We start from the raw sequence: 22,319 nt of genomic DNA on the forward strand, positions 1-22,319 counted from the left end.
GAGCCAAATAGAGGGCAAATACTAATACACATAAATGGTTCCTTAACTATCCTAGAGTAGCCCCAGCAAAGTGAATTAAAGCTGTGCTTCATTATGCATCGCTGCATTTTGTCACGGCACTATTTTAGTATAAAGACCCCATAGTCTCTAACTCAAGGACATTTCTAATTGTAATCCCCTAAGTTCCCTATTTTCTCCAGCCTCCTCCTCCCCCCCCAATTTTCTGTAGCATCCATTCTCCCCCCTTTCTAGTGCCTCCATCCCCCCCCCTTTGTATAGCCTCCATTCTCCCCCCTTTGTATAGCCTCCATTCTCCCCCCACTTTGTATAGCCTCCATTCTCCCCCTTTGTATAGCCTCCATTCTCCCCCCCCTTTGTATAGCCTCCATTCTCCCCCTTTGTATAGCCTCCATTCTCCCCCCCCTTTGTATAGCCTCCATTCTCCCCCTTTGTATAGCCTCCATTCTCCCCCTTTGTATAGCCTCCATTCTCCCCCCCCTTTGTATAGCCTCCATTCTCCCCCTTTGTATAGCCTCCATTCTCCCCCCCCTTTGTATAGCCTCCATTCTCCCCCTTTGTATAGCCTCCATTCTCCCCCCTTTGTATAGCCTCCATTCTCCCCCTTTGTATAGCCTCCATTCTCCCCCTTTGTATAGCCTCCATTCTCCCCCCTTTGTATAGCCTCCATTCTCCCCCTTTGTATAGCCTCCATTCTCCCCCCCTTTGTATAGCCTCCATTCTCCCCCCTTTGTATAGCCTCCATTCTCCCCCCACTTTGTATAGCCTCCATTCTCCCCCTTTGTATAGCCTCCATTCTCCCCCCCCCCTTTGTATAGCCTCCATTCTCACCCTTTGTATAGCCTCCATTCTCCCCCTTTCTATAGCCTCCATTCTCCCCCCTTTCTATAGCCCCCATTCTCCCCCCTTTGTATAGCCTCCATTCTCCCTCCTTACTGTAGCTTCCATTCCCCTCTTTCTGTAGCTTCCGTTCTCCCCCCTATGTATAGCATCCGTCCCCCATCCCCTCCTGTTATCTGTAGCCTCCTCTTTCCTGTACTCACCTTAACTTCTTCATTTTCCTTCCTTTCTCTTCTTCCGCGCTTCTGTCTTCTTTCTCTGTCTCCTCTACACTGGCAGCGTCGTGCGTCGTGACGTCACGACGCTGCCAGGCGCCGGGTAAATTTTAAAATGCGGTGCTGCTACAGTGCAGCACCGCATTATAGCGATGGAGCGGGCAAACGAGCGGACGGGCGAGCGGGCAAACAAGCGGGCGGGCGAGCGGGCAAACGAGCGGGCGGGCTTAGCATTTATTTAATTATCACTGGGTCCCCCACTTCAGTGCCGCCCTCCAGAGCCCGGCGCCCTAGGCAACTGCCTAACGTTGCCTAATGGGAGCGCCGGGCCTGCCGGGGCGGCAGTATGAAAGTGGTATGATATTTAATTTATTGCTGGGGCTGTTTGGAGGGAGGGAAATAGATTTATTTATGAAATGTTTATGCTATTTCCTTCACCCTCTGTACCTCTTGGCCTGCTGCGCTAGCCCTGCTTTCCCTGTTTTCTTAAGCTTTGGCCTTCTTTTGCTGATTTCTACCATCCCTTTTACTATCTGTCCCAGATATAATTTGATTTGCTTTAGTATGATATTTAATTTATTGCTGGGGCTGTTTGGAGGGAGGGAAATAGATTTATTTAAGAAATGTTTATGCTATTTCCTTCACCCTCTGTACCTCTTGGCCTGCTGCGCTAGCCCTGCTTTCCCTGTTTTCTTAAGCTTTGGCCTTCTTTTGCTGATTTCTACCATCCCTTTTACTATCTGTCCCAGATATAATCTGATTTGCTTTACCCTGTCACCTGTGTATGTATACACTTTTGTATCATGTTGTGTCTTGGTTCTGTTTTCTGTATATGTAATGTACGGCGCTGCAGATCCTTTGTGACGCCCTATAAGTCAAAGATAATAATAAAATAATAATAATATTTAATGGTGGGGCTAGTTGGAGGGAAATAGATTTATTTATCAAATGTGAATACTATTATTTTTATATTTTGGCTGGAGGGAGACCAAATTATAAAACATGGGTGCTATTTTATTTAATACCGGGGCTGGTTGGAGTTTTCTGAATTTCATGTACCCATTTTATTTTTCCAAATAGGGCCCCAAACATTCCAGGATCTAAAGTCACCAGCAGCCACAGGTGGTGAAAGTGACAAGAACAGTTAGGAGAGAGCAGGGTGTATTTTTTACTAAACTGCGGGTTTGAAAAAGTGGAGATGTTGCCTATAGCAACCAATCAGATTCTAGTTATCATTTGTTTAGTACATTCTACAAAATGACAGCCAGAGCCGTAACTAGGGCTGTGCGATAGGGGCGACCGTCCAGGGCGCAACGCTGAAGGGGGGCGCAATTTAGGAATGTTTTAGGTTCATTTGGTTAAAATTAAGGTCTAGGGGGGCGGCATTTGTCTTTCTCGCCCCAGGCGCTAGAATTCTAAGTTATGGCTCTGATGACAGCTAAATTCTGATTAGTTGCTATAGGCAACATCTCCACTTTTTCAAACCCACAGTTTAGTAAATAAACTACCCTTTAAGGATGGGCCGCTACTTATGGGCCAGTGTATGTGCTTGCTCCCGGGCTAGTCTGTCAACTAGCCCCAATTTTCAATGTCGCATTTCTGGGCCGAAACCCCTGAAAACTACAGCTACTTATTGAAATTTGTAAAACAAAAAATAAATAGTTTCTGTTCTCAGTTTGTCAACCGGTTTAATTGCTAAAACCGTGCTGGGCTAGTCTAAAATCGAAATAAGTTTATGCAATGGATCCTCTCCTCCCAGCATGTAAATCCAAACTCAAAGCAGGATCCAACTTGATTTAACAATTGAATAAAGTTTAATTTAATAAGAAGCTGCCCACATAACAAGCCGACAACTTCGGCCTTATATTATTAATGGTAGCAGTATGAAACACTGTGGGCTGCACACACAGCAAGGGAAGGGGTTGCACTGTGCTGTGTGCTAGACCCTCGTCGGGCGGAGCAGCTGCAGGGTCTGTGCCTCCCCATCCAGAGCAGAACAGGCATCACCTCATCACTACCTCATCCGGCGCCTGGCCCCGGATTGCGGACATTGTAGTGAGAGCATTACAGGGCTGAGTGTGTGTGAGGAGGTCCGAGCACCATGTCCCGCAACGTGACTGTGATCCGGACTACAAGCAGCAGCAACAACGTCCTGCAGACCAGCCCGGGGCTGTTGGACAGAGACTACCCCCGGTCCTGCTCGGCCATGCTAAAGTTGTGTCAGGCGGTAAGAAGCGGGAATCACTATAATTGTCGGGCATAATAATTACCTAGCATACCACCACACTATTGATCGTCCATCTTCCAGGCACGTACTGGGGGCGCGGTAAATACATCTTACTCCGGTGTATGACAGCATTAGTCATTCGTGGTAATTAGCAGCTTGTTATAAAGTCAAATATGAGCCTGGTAAGCAAGATATCTCCAAACTGCGGCTCTCCAGCCGCTGTACAACCAAAGTCCCATCACAGCCAGCAACAGTGTTCTACAGTTCCACAGCAGCTGCATAGGTTGACTAAACTCTAACTTCATTATACGGTTTATTCTTACAAACCAACAAAAACAACCATGCATATTAATACGGTACACTATAGTGGTATTTATAAGATGTCTTAATATATGGTGTGTGTGTGTGTGTATATATATATATATATATATATATATATATATATATATATATATATATATATATATCATTTATTGCTAAACTGTAACATTGTTTCAGTGTTTGGTTTGTTGAAGCTGGAAGTTAGATGTCAGCCCACATACTGTAGCTAGAATTGTACCATAGAAGGGATGAACAGCTTACTTCCTCTACATGATGCTGGTAGACTGTGGCTCACAGGGCTGTACAATGTTCTGTGATGACAGGATTTCCAGAATGTTGAAAGTTTTAACCTTTCTTCTGAACTCCTATTATATTGTCATCTAAAAATACATCATCTGGACCTTGGCAATAAAAAAATGCTTTCAACACTAGGTTTTGTGTCTATTTAAGCAATTTAACACAAACATATGTTACAACATTATTATCCGAAATCTAATATACATTTTTGACATTCTTCCATTGTCTGATGTGTACAGGGCCGGACTGGCCATCTGGCACTTCTGGCAAATGCCAGAAGGGCCGATGGCAGTGTGGGCCGGTCCGGTCCCCGCGATACACCGATTAAATAAAAAAAATTTTTTTTTCACCTTTGTGTGTAGCCGTCATGACGTCACACGTCATGACGGCTCTGTGCGCCGGCCCGGCTCCCGCGTAGGACTAGCTGCAGTGGAGGCCAGCTGTCAGTGCTTTGGTAAGTGTAGAGAATATGTGTGCAGGGAGGGGGGGGAAGACAAACGGAATATGTGTGCAAAGAGGGGGGGGAGAGACAAACGGAATATGTGTGCAGGGAGGGGGGGGAGACAAACGGAATATGTGTGCAGGGAGGGGGGGAGACAAACGGAATATGTGTGCAGGGGGGGGGAGACAAACGGAATATGTGTGCAGGGGGGGGGGGGGAGACAAACGGAATATGTGTGCAGGGAGGGGGGGAGACAAACGCATAATGTGTGCAGGGAGGGGGGGAGAGAAACGGAATATGTGCGCAGGGAGGGGGGGGGAGAGAAACGGAATATGTGTGCAGGGGGGGGGAGAGAAATGGAATATGTGCGCAGGGAGGGGGGGGGAGAGAAACGGAATATGTGTGCAGGGGGGGAGAGAAACGGAACATGTATGCAGGGGGGGAGAGAAACGGAACATGTGTGCGGGGGGGGGAAGAGGGGCAATAAATGTCTGTGGGGGGGAGAGGGGGTGATTGAAAATGTCTGCAGGGGGGGAGCAATGGCTGTAGGAGGGGGGAAATAAAAATGGCCAATGTGTGTGGGGGACAGTATATGACTATAATGTGTGTGGGGGACAGTTTATGACTATAATGTGTGCTATTAAGTGAATGTGGGGCTGTTTGGAGAAAATGAGGTCTAATTATTAAATGTGATTATGAATTATTTAATGCCAGGGATGTTTGTGGGAAATGGTTATTTTTATTAAACATAAATGCTATTTAATTTCTTGCTGAGGTTGTTTGGAGGGAGGGAAATAGATTTATTTATTAAATTGGAATACTATTATTTTAATATTGGGGCTGGAGTGAGGCCTAATTTTATAACGTGGGTGCTATATTGTGTTAACACCGGTGCTGTTTGGAGTTTTCTAACTTTCATGTACCCATTTTTTTCCAAATAGGGCCCCCAACATGCCAGGATCCAGACAAGCAGCAACTGATCTAAAGACACCAGCAGCCACAAGTGGTGACAATGACAAGACAGGTAAGAGAGAGCAGGACAGTCTGCCAACTGTCCTGAATTTGGTGGGTGACTGTCCCGCTTAGTCAGGATTTGGTCTGACTGCAAGGACAATTGGGAGGTATGTCCTACTTCACATTGTACTGCTTGTGAAGGCAGAACTGTGGGCACCTAACAGTAGTGCTCACAGTATTGCCTATGTATTTGTTGAAAATGTGTCTAATAACCATATTACATAATAGGAGCCCCCTGTCTTAAGTGCCTAGGGCCCCCTGAGACTAAGTCCAGCTCTGGTTAGCAGGAGGGAGCGGATAGCTACTCCCAGTTCCCCGACAGGACACAGCCTGCAGAGCAAGCCGAGGAGCTCTAAGTCTCATGAGATTTATTAATCTTGTGAGACTAAGAGTTTCCCTGCTCACTCTACAGGACATTCCCACTCTGATGGATGTCAGCAGCATCAGAAGCATAGATAAGTACAGTGGACTCAGGGTGTTGTAATGTGCTTCTGGGGTGGAGGGGTGGCATGATAGGGAGGGCCTGATAAATGTAATGTTTTATTATAATGTATGTAATGTATGTATCAATGCCCCATGTTGACCACGCCCCCTGCATAATGTGGCCACGCCCTTAGCGGCACCCAGTTTTTTCATGCTCATCAACAGAGATGGGCCTGTATGCTTGAAATGCCAGGGCTGATTTTTAGTCCCAGTCCGGCCCTGGATGTGTATGAGGCAAATTTATTATTTATAGTCTTAATGTACAGTAAGGTTGTTGGATAAAATCAGTGTTTAAAACGTACCCAAGATATACTTGAAAAAGAAAATGATCCAATAATTTTAAAAGAGCTAAATGTCACTGAAGTATACATTCAACCTGGTCAAAGCATTCGTGGGATATAGATACCTTAAAGTCTGAAACACTGTAGCAGAAATCAACTTCGCATAGTGTGCATGTTTTTTGCTGGGCTACTTTCACAAGCTTATTGATGTGTTTGTGGTTTACTTTTCCGTTGTTTTCATTTTGCACATAATTTGACAGTATATTGTTGATGTGTCAATTTTGAATATTGTCTTCTGTCACCGCTGCATGTTGAGTATTGGTGAAGCTATTTGTAGGCTTATTTGTTAAAGCAGATTGAATATCAAAAAATATTATTCAAAGATATTTACAACACTCCCATGTGATGTTTATATTGGGTGAAATGTGATTGTTTTAGATACGTCAATTATTTATTCATATTGCTTTCCATTAATATCTACTAAATAGCCAGGTTATATTGCCTAGTGCAACATATGATGTCTAGTGTTAAGTGATTTGAGATCTCATGACAAATATACACTTTATTGGAACACTAATTTTCAGAAAAAAATCCTAAAAATCTTAGTGTACTGTGCATAAGGTCTGATGGTGGTGTTTTTTTTGCAGTGAAACTTGAATTCTATTTCTTACATGATGCACATCTACAACTACATAAATAAGTTTATTTTCACTACTTGTTATATTGTGATAAGGAACTAACAGCAGTTTGCAAGCAGCTGTAAATACTTTTACAGAACTGTGCTAACTAAGTTAAAAACTGGAGATGTCTACAAAAAAAAAGCATTTTATAAGTCCTAGGTGTAAGTGGTTCAAAAAAAGACTAGAACATATCCAGATATGCAAATAAATGAAAGATAATGGCTTATTTCAGTTTAAGACAGTAGAAATTAGTTTTGTCTCTAACTTCCATGTCTCAATGCAGATTGTTTATGGAATATTGTAAATTATTGTATTATAGCAAGTTTATTTTACACTTAATTTGTCTTACTTGGTATGATATTTTAGAACAATTTTGTTTTGTGTGTTTGCTGCCATAGAGGATATAATTTGTTCATGGAACTATTGCAAATAAGTTGCCCATATTACAGCAGCATCCCTTCAAATATTTACATTACCAGGGGCGGAACAGTGAATCACAGAGCCCCATAGCAAAATTTGGGCAGGTGCCCACTGATGCCGTTCTCGCCTCCCTGGCCCACCTCTATGCTCAATTTAGACCAGAGCAGAGGCCTCTTCTGGGCATTCATGGCTGCTGCATGCTCATAAGAGGTGTCTTCCCTCTGCTTTTGAGAACAGAATGGAGACCTAGGGGGAGCGGGGAGCCTGCAAGTGGCATTGCCTGGCCACCTCCATCTCCTGGCCATGTTGCCCCTGCACCCCATGCACTTCCTATATAGTTCCACTACTGTTAACAGCCAACTAGTGGAATGACCACTAAAGATCCTAAAACCTAAAATACACGTTACCTGATATAAAAGAATAACTAATAACATTAACAAATGTATATGTAAATATTCCATACCTTGATGGAACTAGAGATGTCTGACATACAATTTACAGTATCTGTAATGAGGAGAGCAAGCTATTGTCTAGTTTCAGTCGTTTTCTCTCAAAGCTTGCTGAAAGTGGCTAATTGTCAGTGTTCTTAAATGTGACTACTGGCAGCAAGTCTGGAAATGTCTCCATGAAAGATCAAAACTTTATATCAAATCTTCCTTTCTGATAAGCTTGTGAAATGTTTGTGCATGAGTTTTTTAAATGTTATTAGAAGCCACCAGTTTGTATTTTAGGTTAAGTGGTCCATTAAGTGTTCTGCTGCAGAATAATCATGATTGTACCCATTTCCTTTCCTGATACCCTGTTTGTAAAACAGCTTTGTGATTGCTGGTAGGAGGCGCTAACCAGATAGGGGCTGCATGCTATGACTGTATCACCTGTGGGACAAAATGAAGCCCTGTCCTTCTATCAGTGCCAGGCCTCACCTGCAAAATGAATGAATGCCAGTGGACAGATCACCCTTCATCCCTCCCTTAGCCATCCTTTTAATGGCCCACATTAATTAATGTTCACTGTGGACCCTCCCTCCCCCCAGAACCTTGTTTGAGCATTTTTATTCTAATGTGACATCTTCCACCTGTTTTCATGCTTCTAACATGCCTTTGTAGGTAGGATGGTGATGTTTTTTGCAATTGGGACATAATCCACTTACATTTGAGAGGTAGTGTAGGCACAAAAATTACAAAGACAAGGTTTTGTTGTGCTCACTGGATATTTATACCAGCATCCCTTTATGTTCAGATACCTGTTGCTTTCCCTTAGTGGAGACTCTAGAACTGCACGCTGAAACAGGCTTTCCTGGGCTCCTCTGTTTCTGTAGTATAGCACCAGAAATATTTTCTATAAAGACTGATGAGGCGAGGGTGAGAAGGAGGGCCAAAAAACTCTTATTGGTCTGTGTAGTTAGAACCCCATATGCTCTATGCGAAAGACCTGTGCTCTTCTAGAGAGCGAGGAACCTCAGGATAAACTGTTTCGTAGGTTTCACTAAAGGAAAGTATCGGGTAAGTGAAAATGTAAAGAGCTCACTAGTTTGCGCAATGGGACAACCTTTCTCATGGCATTAACCACTACTTTAAGTACTTTTTATTGGGGTATAGGTTGTTCTCTGTAGGCACTCATTATAAGTCAGGTACGCAGATCAGTATAAGTAAACCAATGTATTTAAAATGGGGGGGACGGGGACATTTACAAAGATACTTGAAATAAAGGCAAGTCTGATATTCCCTTAAGGTGTCTGCAGATGCTGCAGTTTTAACAACCAGCTATGCTCTGTCAGACATAATTATCGGCAAACTACAAATTGCGTTGGAACAAAACGGCTTTATTTTCCTCCAGTCCTGATGTCAATTGGGTCTGGGAGAAAATACAGTTGATCCTTGTGCAGAACCCAACACTACTGACTGGCTCTACCACAAATAATATGTCTGCTATATTTGATGTTGTGTAATAAAGCCAGGTGCCCCTCCATATAACCTACCCGCCCTGTGCCACACACTCACACACTTAATAAGCCAGCCATGCAGCCATCTCGCTGTGTGCGCATTGGCGGATCCAGAGGGGGGGTGATAGAGACAATTGCCTCACCTAGCAGCAATCTTCATCATCATTTGATTATATAGCGCCACTAATTCCGCAGCGCTGTACAGAGAACTCGCTCACATCACCTATAAGCCCCATTGGGGCTTACAGTCTAAATTCCCTAACACACACACACACACACACACTGACTAGGGTCAATTTGATAGCAGCCAATTAACCTACCAGTATGTTTTTGGAGTGTGGGAGGAAACCTGAGCACCCGGAGGAAACCCACGCAAACACAGAGAACATTCCACACGAGTAAATCAATGTGGATAAATTGGATAGAGATCTGGCCGATTGGGACAAGCCACAAGATCTGCTCGTGTAGGGGGCACCTTTACTTGGCCAATTTAATTATAGCAAGTGGAGAGTTAAACTAGCAGTACGGAACAAAATAAAAACATCAGTTTAATAAGGGATGAAGTCCAAATTGGAAAGTTGCCTGCGCTTTCAATCTGATTTTTGTTTTTTTCCGCTTGATAAACTTGTGAAATGCAGCAATCAAGTGGCGTTAGGTGTGCCCCCTCCCACAGATGTAATGTACCATCCCCGTACCCCCTCCCACAGATGTAATGTACCGGCCCTGTGCCCCCTCCCACAGATGTAATGTACCGGCCCTGTGCCCCCTCCCACAGATGTAATGTACCGGCCCTGTGCCCCCTCCCACAGATGTAATGTACCGGCCCTGTGCCCCCTCCCACAGATGTAATGTACCGGCCCTGTGCCCCCTCCCACAGATGTACTGGCCATATGCAAATCTCAGATCAACTGAGTGTGAGTATTATGGGACACTTTTTACATAATTATGTTTTCTCTTTCAAATTTTATTCACTCGTAGTCTTTTGCTACCCTGCTCATTTAACATTTTATTTATTAATGTGATGCCTATATGTTTTTTAATTAACTATTTTAGAATTTAATAAAAGTCCAAAACATATGGAAGCTATGTGCCGAAACAAATAAAATACCAGTCCTTTCCCCCCACACACATATTTTGCCAGCATCATCCTCCAAAAAATACACTTTTCATGTACGATCCACATGCATAAGAGCCATCCATCATATGCCCCCACACACACATTATACCAGTCTTGTGCCAACCAAACGTATGACACGGTTATCAATCCTCTTATTCATAAAACATATAAGACGATTGATAACAAGGCCAATACCAACTTTAGATATAACTTCAGATCAGGTTGTAGTAGTGATCAATACAAAAAATAACATTTGATTAGAAATAAATGTCAGCCTCTCTCATCTCTGATAAACCCAGTTTAATTTACTCCAATGCCATCCAACTCAAAAATACACTTGCCACCTCTCTTTCGGGCAGTGTTAGCTGTTGCCAATAATGTAGTATGTGTAAGTATGGTTTATAAAAGATAGGATTGTTTTCCTCTTTTAGTAATCCTAGAAGTTTTACCATTAGTGCTGATATCGCTTGCCAATCTAGTTATGCCGTGTAGATATTAACCTGCCCATGTAACCTCCAGTATATGGGTCATACAATTAGGCCCTTAAAAGAATGAGTGTGTGAACACCAGTGCTCCATAAAATTCAAAAGTACCTCCATAAAAATATATAATTCTTCCAAATACCATGATACAGATCATATTCATTTAAAGTTTTATGATATAGAAATAATTGCACATGATGACAGAGATTAGATAGATTAAACAAATGCCAGGAACCAAGTTTATGGCAGTCTGACAACTGGCATTCGTTCTGATATTTTATGCATACATTGTCTTTGGTATACTTCCATAGTTTTATTAAAAAGGGTGTAGTTATCTAGTAGCACAGAGTGTATGTGCTATAAGCACCCACCTCACCTGTCAGTGCCTAATGTGTATTTGTTTGGTTTTTTCATCCTTGCTTGGTACATGGAAACCCTTAAAAAATGATGCTATGGGACCCACAATTGTGCAGTTACGCTCCTAGTTTTATTGTTCTTATTGTGATATTTTGTTTGCATATCACAAGGTACAGTAGATGTAGTGGATACAGTAGATGTAGTGTTTTGCAGCAGAGTTTACTTTTTCCAGAAAATAAGAACACTACAGTTCCCCTTTGACTGTCGGTGTATCAGATTACGGAATAAATGGCTCTTTTCTATGCAACTGCAGAGAAGCTGTTCACAGAATTTATTTTGTACCACATTCTCTGGCTAGACTTCTCTTTTTTTTTTTTTCCCCAGAGTGAGTAGAATTTGCAAAGATTTTTATTTTACTGTACATTTATACAGGGAATTTTAAGTTTCCAGAAAGCTGTGATTTACAAATTCCCAGTATTAAGGGAGTAGAGTTGGCTTCTGCCAAGCATTGAATGGTTGTTTTTACTGAAGCTCTCCTACTTGTTTTTTAACTGAAAACTATAGTATATTTTCAAGTATAGCTAACTTTTTTTTTACCCCATAAATATTATGTAAAATAGTGAGGCATTATTTGTCATGTAAATATAACTTATTATTTTTCTCACTTTTTTAAACATGCATGTAACTACTTGCTTTTTGTAGATTGAACCAATATGTATGAGTATGCAGTCTACCAGTAAAGACTAGGAGCTAATCTCGTCATTACGGCAATATTGTCAAGAAATGTGCCCATAACTGCCATAGTATTATGGGAAATATGCAATGATTATTGCTGGTAAAGAAAAATTAACTATTGAACTATTTTATTTAGAAAAATCCCTTAATCATGGGAGTACATTTCTTTTATTCAACGAGGTGAGCTCTAAAACCGTATACTGTTTTGTAAAATGTATTTCGTACAGAGAATACACCTGGTGGTAAGATATGATGGAGGTAGAGAAGGTGGCGCTACAGTAAAAAGGTGGAGTAATGTGCATTTCACTATAATGATCAACTCATCATACAACTAATTCACATTCTTAAATATTTAGTAGAGATTTCTAAGTTCAATTATATACATTTCCATAGCTTTTTTTAATTTTTTGGAGATGTGGGAATTCATACTACATCTTCCATATATTTGCATTGTGTCTGATATGAATGCAATGAAGCATAGAGTGGAGATATTTGATATATCTCCTTTTGTAATGTTGTCCAACTTTTAGTATTATCTAGGGCTTTTGACAGCCAGTCATTCATTTAGCTGTTGTTTCATCCCTAAAATAAAATAATATATACTAACATTTATAATTATGCCTATAAGACATACCCCTATATCAGAAAGTTTTCATCATATTTTTCATGTAACCCTCAGACTATTTCAAGGGGTGCATTAGTCATTTCACTCTTACTTGTAATATCAGTAAATAAAATATACACAAAAATATTATTAAACCAATTCATTAAATATTGGTATAGAGAAAGTTACTTGGAAAACATTTCAAACATAATTTATGACATTTAAAGAGAAAAGTGAAGAAAAAGTCTATAGCCTTGGGGTCATTATCTAGAAAGCATGCGAAGCAAGAAAACACTTCAAAGTACACAGCTGTTGTGTGGTCTCTGTGAGGAGCATTAATATGAATGGGAATTGCAGAGGCAAATTGGTGATAGACAAGCATTTATGGTTAATATGGTCTTTGTCACGAACACGCTCCCAGCTGCCATAACTTTGGGGTGTTTGCTGTATGAGGTCACACACGATTCTAGCCCGCAGTCTCTCTCTACCTATCACACAGGTTATAGATCTACTGAATCGCCCCCAAACAGTGCTCACACACTTCAGGTTTGCCATCACCTATTGAATACGGGCAATAGGACCCCAATGTACTGTCCCACACTGACACACAAGGCTTCTAGCTGCTCACAGACTAGCAACACCCACACCAGCAAACAAAGGATTAAATCTTCACACCTCCAGACTGTTACACATATTTAAATGCAAGCAAACACTAAGCTCGTTAATCAAATGTATCAACAAATCACACACTGGCATTCAAAGGGGTTAACTTGGTTGAGCTATATTCTTCTTAACAGGCTATTGGATTCGTAAGAGTATCAAGGATGCAACATATTAAATTATAGATTCTATATATAAAAGCACACAGCATTCAGATATAAAAAATAATTAATAAACAATTCATAGATTGAGATAACATACACAAGCTAAACAGTTTAAAATAAAAAGGATTAGATTCAGAGTATAACTTACAGTGAAGTGGTATATTCTGAGCCAAGTGAAATTGGCTTGAAGATGGACAGCTTATCAATGAATGTTTGATTTCCCAAAAGACTGACAATTTGCCCCTTCCAAACACAGGTCTTTTAAGCAAAATGAAATGGGACGGCATTCACAGGGGCAGTGTTAAATGCTAATAGGGGGGCAGGGATGTCCCCTGGGTGTCACTATAGTTTGCTCACAAATATTCCAAAAGTTTGACCTTTGGTAATTCTTCAAATATATCCCAGAGACATAACTCCCCCTTTAATAAACCGGTCATAATCTCCTGCACATTTAAATACCAAACATGAGGAAATTATAACAATGGGACATACCTTTCCTACAGACATCTGATTTTAACTGTTCCCGGATACTGCCAGTACCTGTCATTCACAACCATGGTGTGATTTCTGCTCCTTGGTATGGAGTTGCACCCAGATTTCCCAAAATATGAGCTATGAAAACATTTTCCTTTTGAATCCCATATTTCTATATACCTGTATACGCTTTCAAATGTGGCTTTTGTCTTCAAGATTCTCACCTAGGCATATGGCTCTCTCATTTACATTTAGTGATTCTTTGTGTTTACACTACCTATTGAAAGGAAGTCAATTAGAAAGTGGAATACATGCTCAAAAACAGTGGGTTTCTGTGATCTGCATATCTTTTTAACTTCAATAGTATTTTATTTTTTCTTCCAGATTTAAAGGATACAGAAAAAAAAAATGTAAAGGGGAAGGGAAGGCCAGAAAAAAGAGAGGGGAAGGGGGGGTACATAGTGTGATCTGCATATCTTAAGCAGGTCTCCTCACAAATTGGGTTGCTCAACCTAATTACCTCCTACTGGGCTAATTGTTTCCTTTTTAAAAACCTTTTGGTCAAACATGTATCTGAGTTAAAAACCAGGTTCATTTATGTATCAATGCAATATTTTATTTGGGCCCTGACATTCAGTATTCAATTTCATCATATCGGATTTATGCTCTCATCCTGACAGTCTTATAAAGTGTTTATACACAAATGGAAAGGAAAATAAACCTTACATTTAAAAGAACCTGCAGGCAAGGAAGTCTCAGACCCAGTTATCTTATTAACTCTGCCCCCTTATTGCTAAAGCTATAAATGTATTGATTCATTCTATTTTTATCAATGTTTCATTTCAATTTCATCTCTAATGCTTTAAATTTTTTCTCAAAATATTAATTTAAAATTTAGAAAATATATTCAGAAATTTAGTTCGTTGTCAGAAACACCTACCCACTCTTTGAAATATAATTAAAATAATGTTTGTAACCTTTCAGCATCTCTTTAAGGTTATGATTCCACCTTTACTTTGCATTGTATGGTACAATTGAATGTCAACCTGCATACAAATGGAAACATTTAGTGAACCATCCCAGTGCAGTGCTTGGACCCGGCTATTCTACCTGCCTGCCATTTACCTCTTAGTGTGTTTGTTTCCTCTGGCTGTTACCCTCTGTCTGTCCATCGCTATCAGTCAGCATTTAGTTGGTTCCTGGACTTCTGGACAATCACCTGTGAGTGACTCTTATCTAATTTATTCTGTCTCCACTATTACATTGCTGTTGCTCTGTAGATAAGATACTACTACCACGTGCTTAAGTCATGGGGCTACTGAGTACCTTGGCCTTACAGTGAGTTATGAACTTTTTAGAGAACTTGACATCATAAACACATATGGCATAAAGTATTATTTCATGGTAAAGACAATGCTCAAAAATAATGGCTTATACATGGGAAGAATTTGCCAACTGCTCCATTTTTGGTGTTTTCTATGCTCTCCATTTATTCTTATTTTTGTTACTTTTCTTTACCTCGTGTAAACACAATATAGGTCATTTTGAAAGTGCAAAACGTGGGTGCACTGAGATTTTCTACTTCTGCAAATGCTCCTCTAGGTCTGCCAGGCGCATTCATATGTGCATACCTACATTCTGGATCTGTCCTTGAAAAATCAATCTGCGCTTATGTTTTGTGGGATTGCAGACTGACTGTAAGGGTGCATGGTGGAAAGAGTGATAATTTATTTAGCTTCATTTATGTCTTAATTTTGTTGTGAGAGTGAGGGGGAATCTTGACTGTGTTGATCACATGTCACTGTTGTCTGTGTGTTTTTATTAATAGGTCCAAATGTGCCCAGAAACGCGTTTTTCCATATAAAGTGCACCTGGAAAAGGCATTGAAAGTATAGATCAACTCCTGTTTAACTCCTATCTCTATATGAGAATAAGAGTAGATCTGTGGGGCGTAAAATGCTCTACAGTCCCCTTCTAAATAGGGAATGCCCTCCTAAATCTGCTTCAACTCCTTTTAATCTTACTTCAATCTCATCTCAAAAAAGCATAATCTGGTTTTTGCTTGTGGGTGCATTACTAGATGCATGAATGGAACACTTCTGATCTGCCCGGCTCTTCCAATCGAAATATGCAAAATAACGTGCCTTTGAAGAACTTGCCACCTTACTTGCAATTCCAGGTACTTCCAGTAAACAATTATAGCTACACATGGCATATATGCTGCAGGAGATATACACAGTGTTACTAGGAGGGCAAAGTGTAACTGCTGCCTATAGACTGTGGAGTCAGCCATTTTGTGGCCTGAACCAACATTCATGAGAATGCAGCCTAGCAATTTACAAGGGAATAGTGTCCTCACTGATGTATGAGTCCGTCGGTAATTGTCAGTGTTTGTCAGTGCAGTCAATGCTGCTGTGGATAAACACTATTGACAATTTGTTTAACCACACTGAACTTGAGTTGACATATTGTATTTAATTGCATTCAGGAAGTGTCTTAAGTTTTTGGCAGTAACCTTCTCCTACTTGAGCACTTGGTAATTTATTGTGCTAATGTATGGAGCAGGTTTTCCTCTTCTGTGCCTTGGTGATGTCCCTAATTCCTTTTGAGTTGATAGGCTCACAACTGTAACTGTTGTAAAATTAAATATTATTGAACTTTGTTATTTTTATTTATTTATAAAAAGCAGTAATATTGGTTTGCAACATTTGCAGGCTAAAAGGAACCCAGTGTTCTTCACCATTGAAAATGTTAATGATAAACTATAATGTCCCAGGGGCGCACGCAGGGGGGGTTTCTAGTTCTTCAGAAACCCCTCTGCTCCCCGAAGAACAGCGTCCCTACATTGAGGCACTGTACTATACAGCAGCCGTGGCGCTGTCAAAGAAGCGTCTGCGGCGATGCGGACGCTTCTTTGAAAGCGCCGCTGCTGCTGTTCAGTGCAGTGCCGGCGAAATGGAGCTGTTGCGCATGCGCGGCAGCTCTCTATGGTGTCCAGCATGTAAAGTAAATGTGGGCTGAACCAGTATTCATGTTATGAAGAAGTTAAATATTCGCGTTCCACAGGAACAGTTTCTAGCCTCTAATCCAGTGATTGGCAGCACAATATATATATCAAGGGCCACGTTTGCAGCCTTCCAACCTCCAAAAGGGCCACACATTTCCCCTAATTTCAAGAACGATAAAACAGCCTGAAAATTGCCTTGGCAACCAAAAATCCCCTCACTTCTCCACACTGCACTGCTACCTCTCCTCCTCCTCTGATTGGTTGTGCTGCATGACCTACCTCCATTGTGCAGGAAACCACTTCTTACCCTATAGCTTCTATTCCTAATCCGTCCTGAGTTTTTCTTTCGGTTCTTGAATGCCAGTATTGCTTACTAATCATATTTTTCACCATTCCTTCCCATTCGTTTTTCTTATTGCTCCTCTACTTCTGTATACTTAAACACCAATTTCACTGCATATTCTAGGATATAAACAAAATATTCATACTTGCCTTAAAGTTGCCCTGTCCCAGATATGCACCATTTACATACATAGTTCTGGTGCATGTGCTCTGTATTTATTGTACTACATTGAAAATGCTGAGCATGGTACAGAAAGAAGACTGTGTAATCACACATCACTGGAACCATGTGACTGGCCAACTTGTTATTATGCAAAATAAATTTTCCTTCTCTGAGGTTTCCCGGTGAATGTCATGTCAAATGGTTAACTGTCTACATCTCCATTCTTGCATACTCCTTCCAATGATCCCATGAAGTAAATATGAGAACCACCAGTGGCACCACCCTCAGGGCAGCTGAGACAAAGTTGCCACCCTGCCTCCATTATACCTCAGCCCTCCTCCCAAAGTGCTCTGGTCAGTTGGCCGTAATTGACAAGTCTCCTGAATGCCTTTCTGCAATGACTGTAGTTCAGTGGCTGACAGTGTGAGCAGTAAGAACTAGAGAAGAGGAAGAATAAGCATTTTGACGCCACTGCCCCCACTTCACTGAACTGGTCAGTCACTGCACTACAGCCAAGTAAATATTCACTCGTAAATCAATTGTCCATGGTTTAATACAATAATATGTCCATTACAAACGCATTTAAACAAAATATAATATATTTGTAGTCTGATAAAGTCCCTATTTTCTGAGATGCATACTAATAAAATCTAAATCTAAAAATGTATTAGTGGATATTAGGACAAAGAGATATATGAATAAATAATGCATTGATTGACCATATTCCTGTTCTAGTAAATGTACGTACTATTTACTTTTAAGGAAGAAGGACACTTAAAATACACTATTTTATTTATAAATGTTCTTTTAACAGCAATTTTAATGTGAAACAATTTCTCCCTTAGTCTTACAGTTTTTTGCTTTTTATGGATAGAGAGGCAATGGTAGTTATTGACTTGGTCTAATGGGTACATGATCGGGGGAAGCTACCGATAATGACACTCTAAGGGGCATATTCAATTGTTGAATATCCCCGCGGCGTTAAAACTATTACCGTTATTACGGTAATAGTAAGCTGGATTTCAGCTCGCCGCTCCCTGAGGTGATGGACAGTTATGGTTATTGTTTTAAGATTTCTACAGTGACTGGTTCATGTTTTGTGTCTCCTCTTTCCAACCATAGTACACCACAATAAGCTGCACAAAAATGACGGTCATCAATGACCGCTTTATTAATGGAGATTAATAATGCTGCTGCCTAAGATTAGCACATTTTCCCCATCAGCAAATACCTTATGTATCATGTATTCTCCATACCTTATTTGGGTAGGGCCATCTTAACATGTATGTCCTTTGTTTGTGTCATGTCCTATCCGCCTCAATATACAGAGCTGCATAATGTCCTTGCTTTGTAAATGAAACGATGATAACAATTTGCTTGACTCCCTAACCAATTCATTCTGCCATCACCATCATTCCTAATAACACCTGCAGCCATAATAAACAGCAACCAAGAGCCATCGTTTTGTACAGCCCAAGTGATCAACGTTTTACACCACCGTAATGGATCAGCATTTTATTCCTCCTCAAATGACCAATATATAACAAGCCCCAGATCATACAATGTATCTCCAATTAACCAGTAAAGTATACAGCCCCAACTAGTCCAGTATGATGCAGCACAATTGTACAGCATCATATACAGGCCTAACTGCCCATTACTCAACCCCATTAGCCCAATCTACCAGGGATTGGGCTACCCACCCATTAGGCAAACTGTACTGACATTGATCACATAATGCTTATTCCTTCCATCTGTGACCTTGAATTGGTTGATGAACACAAGCATCATGTGGGTGAAAGGTCTGTAGAGACATTTGATAAGAATGAGATCCCCCAATAATCTTCCTACATCTGTTTTTAAATGATGTTTTCAAAACAATTTTGCATCTATCAATATCACTGAATTGTATGATTTATAGGAACCACTCTGATGCTGGGGTGATGATCTTTCCTTCTAAAATCCCAAAATTTCTATAAGGTTCCCATGGCTTTAGCATCATCATCCCACCAATTTTGCAGCACTGTACAGAGCATATCTCATTCACATCAGTCCCTGCCCCATTGGACCTTCCTGTCTAATATACAGTAGTAGAACATTTTAATGGTATTAGAAATGTTCCGTAAAACATCAATATGCAAGTTATACTTTTTTAAAGAGCTGTACTTTCTGCATACATACAAAGACCGATGTTTAAACATCTCTATCCAAGCTTTACAATCACATGAAAAAGAAAATGCACACTCTTTCAATCATGTGTTTTTATACATCAAGACGTATTCAACAGTCCTCACCAAATCCTAAGGTGGAGATTTAATTGCCAGCGATGTGGCGCGGACATCACGCTGCGCACATTGCCAGCAATTACAGTAGGAGTCTCTGCTCATTTTTCCTGCCACCTTAATGGGGTGCAAGGAAAAATGAGCGGAGATTTCTCTACTACAAGATGTTCCTTAGACACCTTGCATCTAAGTGAATCCCCCCCCCCCCAAAAAAAAGTTGATAAAGTTAGTAACAAAGTGCTCATAGCAGATCTTAATTTGTCAATATTTAATTATTTAACAATTACTGATACCATATCAATAAAGAAGGTCGTTTGAAGTTAATTTTTTGATCATCAAGAAGTGCTACCACCTCTGTGTAAAAGAGTTACCTTTGGCAGTTTGGTCTGGAACAATCAGGTTTGTGTTAGGACGATGCCAAGAAGATAAGATGTCCGCAGCTACTTCAGAGAAGCAGTTGTTGCTGCTAGTCAGTCTGGAAAGGGTTGTTAGGCCATTTCCAAACTTTGTGATTCTATACAATGAAAACAGAAGATTTTAGTAGAGTAGATTTGTTTGGTCTTCATGCAGAACACCATGCTTGATGAAAACCAGACAAAGCATATCACAACAAGAACCCGATATTAGCTGGTAATCATGGTGCCTGATTACACCACAGTATTCTGGAGGAAAATGTGAGGCCATCTGTCTGACAACTGAAGCTTACCTGAAATTAGTTCATGCAATGATCCAATGAACTTAAGTACAGCAGCAAATATACAACTGAAGTTGTGTTGTAAGGAGGAGTGGGCCAAAACTTCTAAAATACAATGTTAGAGACTAATAAACTCATGCATAAAATTAATACTGCAAGTTATTCTTGCTAAAGGTGGTTCTACTGAATCATGGGATGGACTTACTTTTTATAGTTGTCTTCTTCCCATTGGTTTATTTTTCATTGAACTCTGACAAGTATAATATGGTATACAGTAGGTTATTTGTCAAATGAAATTAGATTAGTTGTATCTAATGTTAGGAGTTGGGGAGGATTAGATTAATTATGTGCTGATAATTAAAGACACTGATTTAAAAGAGGGTGTACTTTCCATTTCACATGACTGCATATCTTTTACTGTGCTAGTAATTACTGTATGTCTAAGAGTGCTTAAATAAAAGGGTATTGTACACAGGAAGCATGTGATTTTTGCATTATGCATTCTTAACAGCATATGCAGCACTCATTAGGCAATTACATGTCTTTGTTGTTTTAAGGAAATAAGTGTTTCTTGAAACATTTTCACCAATATTAGACTAAATGTTGCTTTCTTTTTCTTTTACTATAATAGGTACATCACTTCCTCAGTCAATGTTAAGAGTTACTTAAATCATGCATTTTGACTGCCACAGTGATTTCATAGAAGTAGAAAACTGGATGTGAGGTAGATATGCAGGAATTTCACTGGTATTGACACACAGCCACATGACTGTACAATCAGCCCTACTCAACACCTTTTCCATCCTGCCAACAGCTTCCTTATTTTAAAGTCCTTCATCACATCTGGCAATTTTAGAGACTGAAAGCAAAAATAAATACCTGCCAGCATTATTTCTCCTGAGATGTCAACACACATTCTTCCTTTATTATCCTACAAGAACTGCTCCATAGCTATTTGTAGTATGTCTTGAGGTTCATAAATTGTTTGCTTGTGTGAAAGTCACCCAGGTATCCCAGTGTCAGTAGGTGGTCCCGGTGTTCTGTGCCGTAGAGACCTGAGTGTGCTTGACACTCTTGTGGTCACAAACTCCCAAAATGGGTGGGTTACATATGTTCGACAGTTACAAGGTCGACAGTAATGACAACCGTATTAGGTCGACAATTTGAAGGTAGACCGTATTATTAGGTCGACAATTTGAAGGTAGATCGTATTATTAGGTCAACAATTCGAAAGTAGACCGTATAATTAGGTCGACAATTCAAAGGTAGACCGTATAATTAGTTGGTAGTATAATTAGGTCGACAATAATATTCCTGACCCTAACCCTATTATACTTGCAACATTTCAGCTGTCAACCTAATGTTGTCGACTTTTTGAATGTTGACTAAATGAATGTCTAGCCATCAACCAAGTGCCCCCAAATGTGGTTTGTGCTTCGTTAAGGGATCACATCTGTCTGCGGAGCGAAGATGTGCAATTTTGGAATATTACACTTGGATAATACATCTGCAATTTCATTATTAACCCCTAAAAATTGCATTGTTCCCACCCATATGTTCCATCTCAAAACTAGTCCATAATAATGCCACTGCTGGAAGTGATTTTGCTGAGAGTGTTTAAAACCTTCACTACTGCCTCATTATCTGACCTCTATTACACCTGCTTATTCTACAATAGGGTTCCCCCTAATGGTGATGCGGCTGCCTAAACTGCCCTCCCAGTGACCTTGTCAGCTCACTTTGGTGACAGTTAAGTTTACTAGTGTGTACCACCATTGTTCTACTGCCTACTCAATGGCACACCCACTTTGGTGACTTTCATGGGTTTTTCACTATCAGACTTCCAAACCTATGCCACCCTTTATCACAATTTCTCAGTATCACATTCTAGGTGAAACTGAGAGCTTAGCAGCACTGATATACTGTGTAGTATAATAATCAAAATTGAGCAATCGCCCAAAATAAAAATATAAACTTGCAATGACATTAAAAAAAAATCTTTATTTTGGTTGGTTACAAACAAGAGACATTAAAACAGTACAACAGAGGAAACATGAG

General features: G+C 40.4%; 1 protein-coding gene across 1 annotated transcript in view; it reads left to right on the forward strand.

Moving 5' to 3' along the window:
* The first annotated feature begins 2,997 nt into the window (after positions 1-2,997).
* The window catches only part of CMTM7 (CKLF like MARVEL transmembrane domain containing 7), a 34,404-nt gene continuing 15,082 nt past the window's right edge, over positions 2,998-22,319 (forward strand). The window contains exon 1 of the mRNA XM_075212386.1: positions 2,998-3,300. Within this exon, the coding sequence (XP_075068487.1) occupies positions 3,175-3,300 (126 nt within the window). The 5' untranslated portion in view covers positions 2,998-3,174. The remainder of the gene's footprint in view (positions 3,301-22,319) is intronic.

This window comes from Mixophyes fleayi, chromosome 5 (assembly GCF_038048845.1).
Source record: "Mixophyes fleayi isolate aMixFle1 chromosome 5, aMixFle1.hap1, whole genome shotgun sequence".
Taxonomy (NCBI): domain Eukaryota; kingdom Metazoa; phylum Chordata; class Amphibia; order Anura; family Limnodynastidae; genus Mixophyes; species Mixophyes fleayi.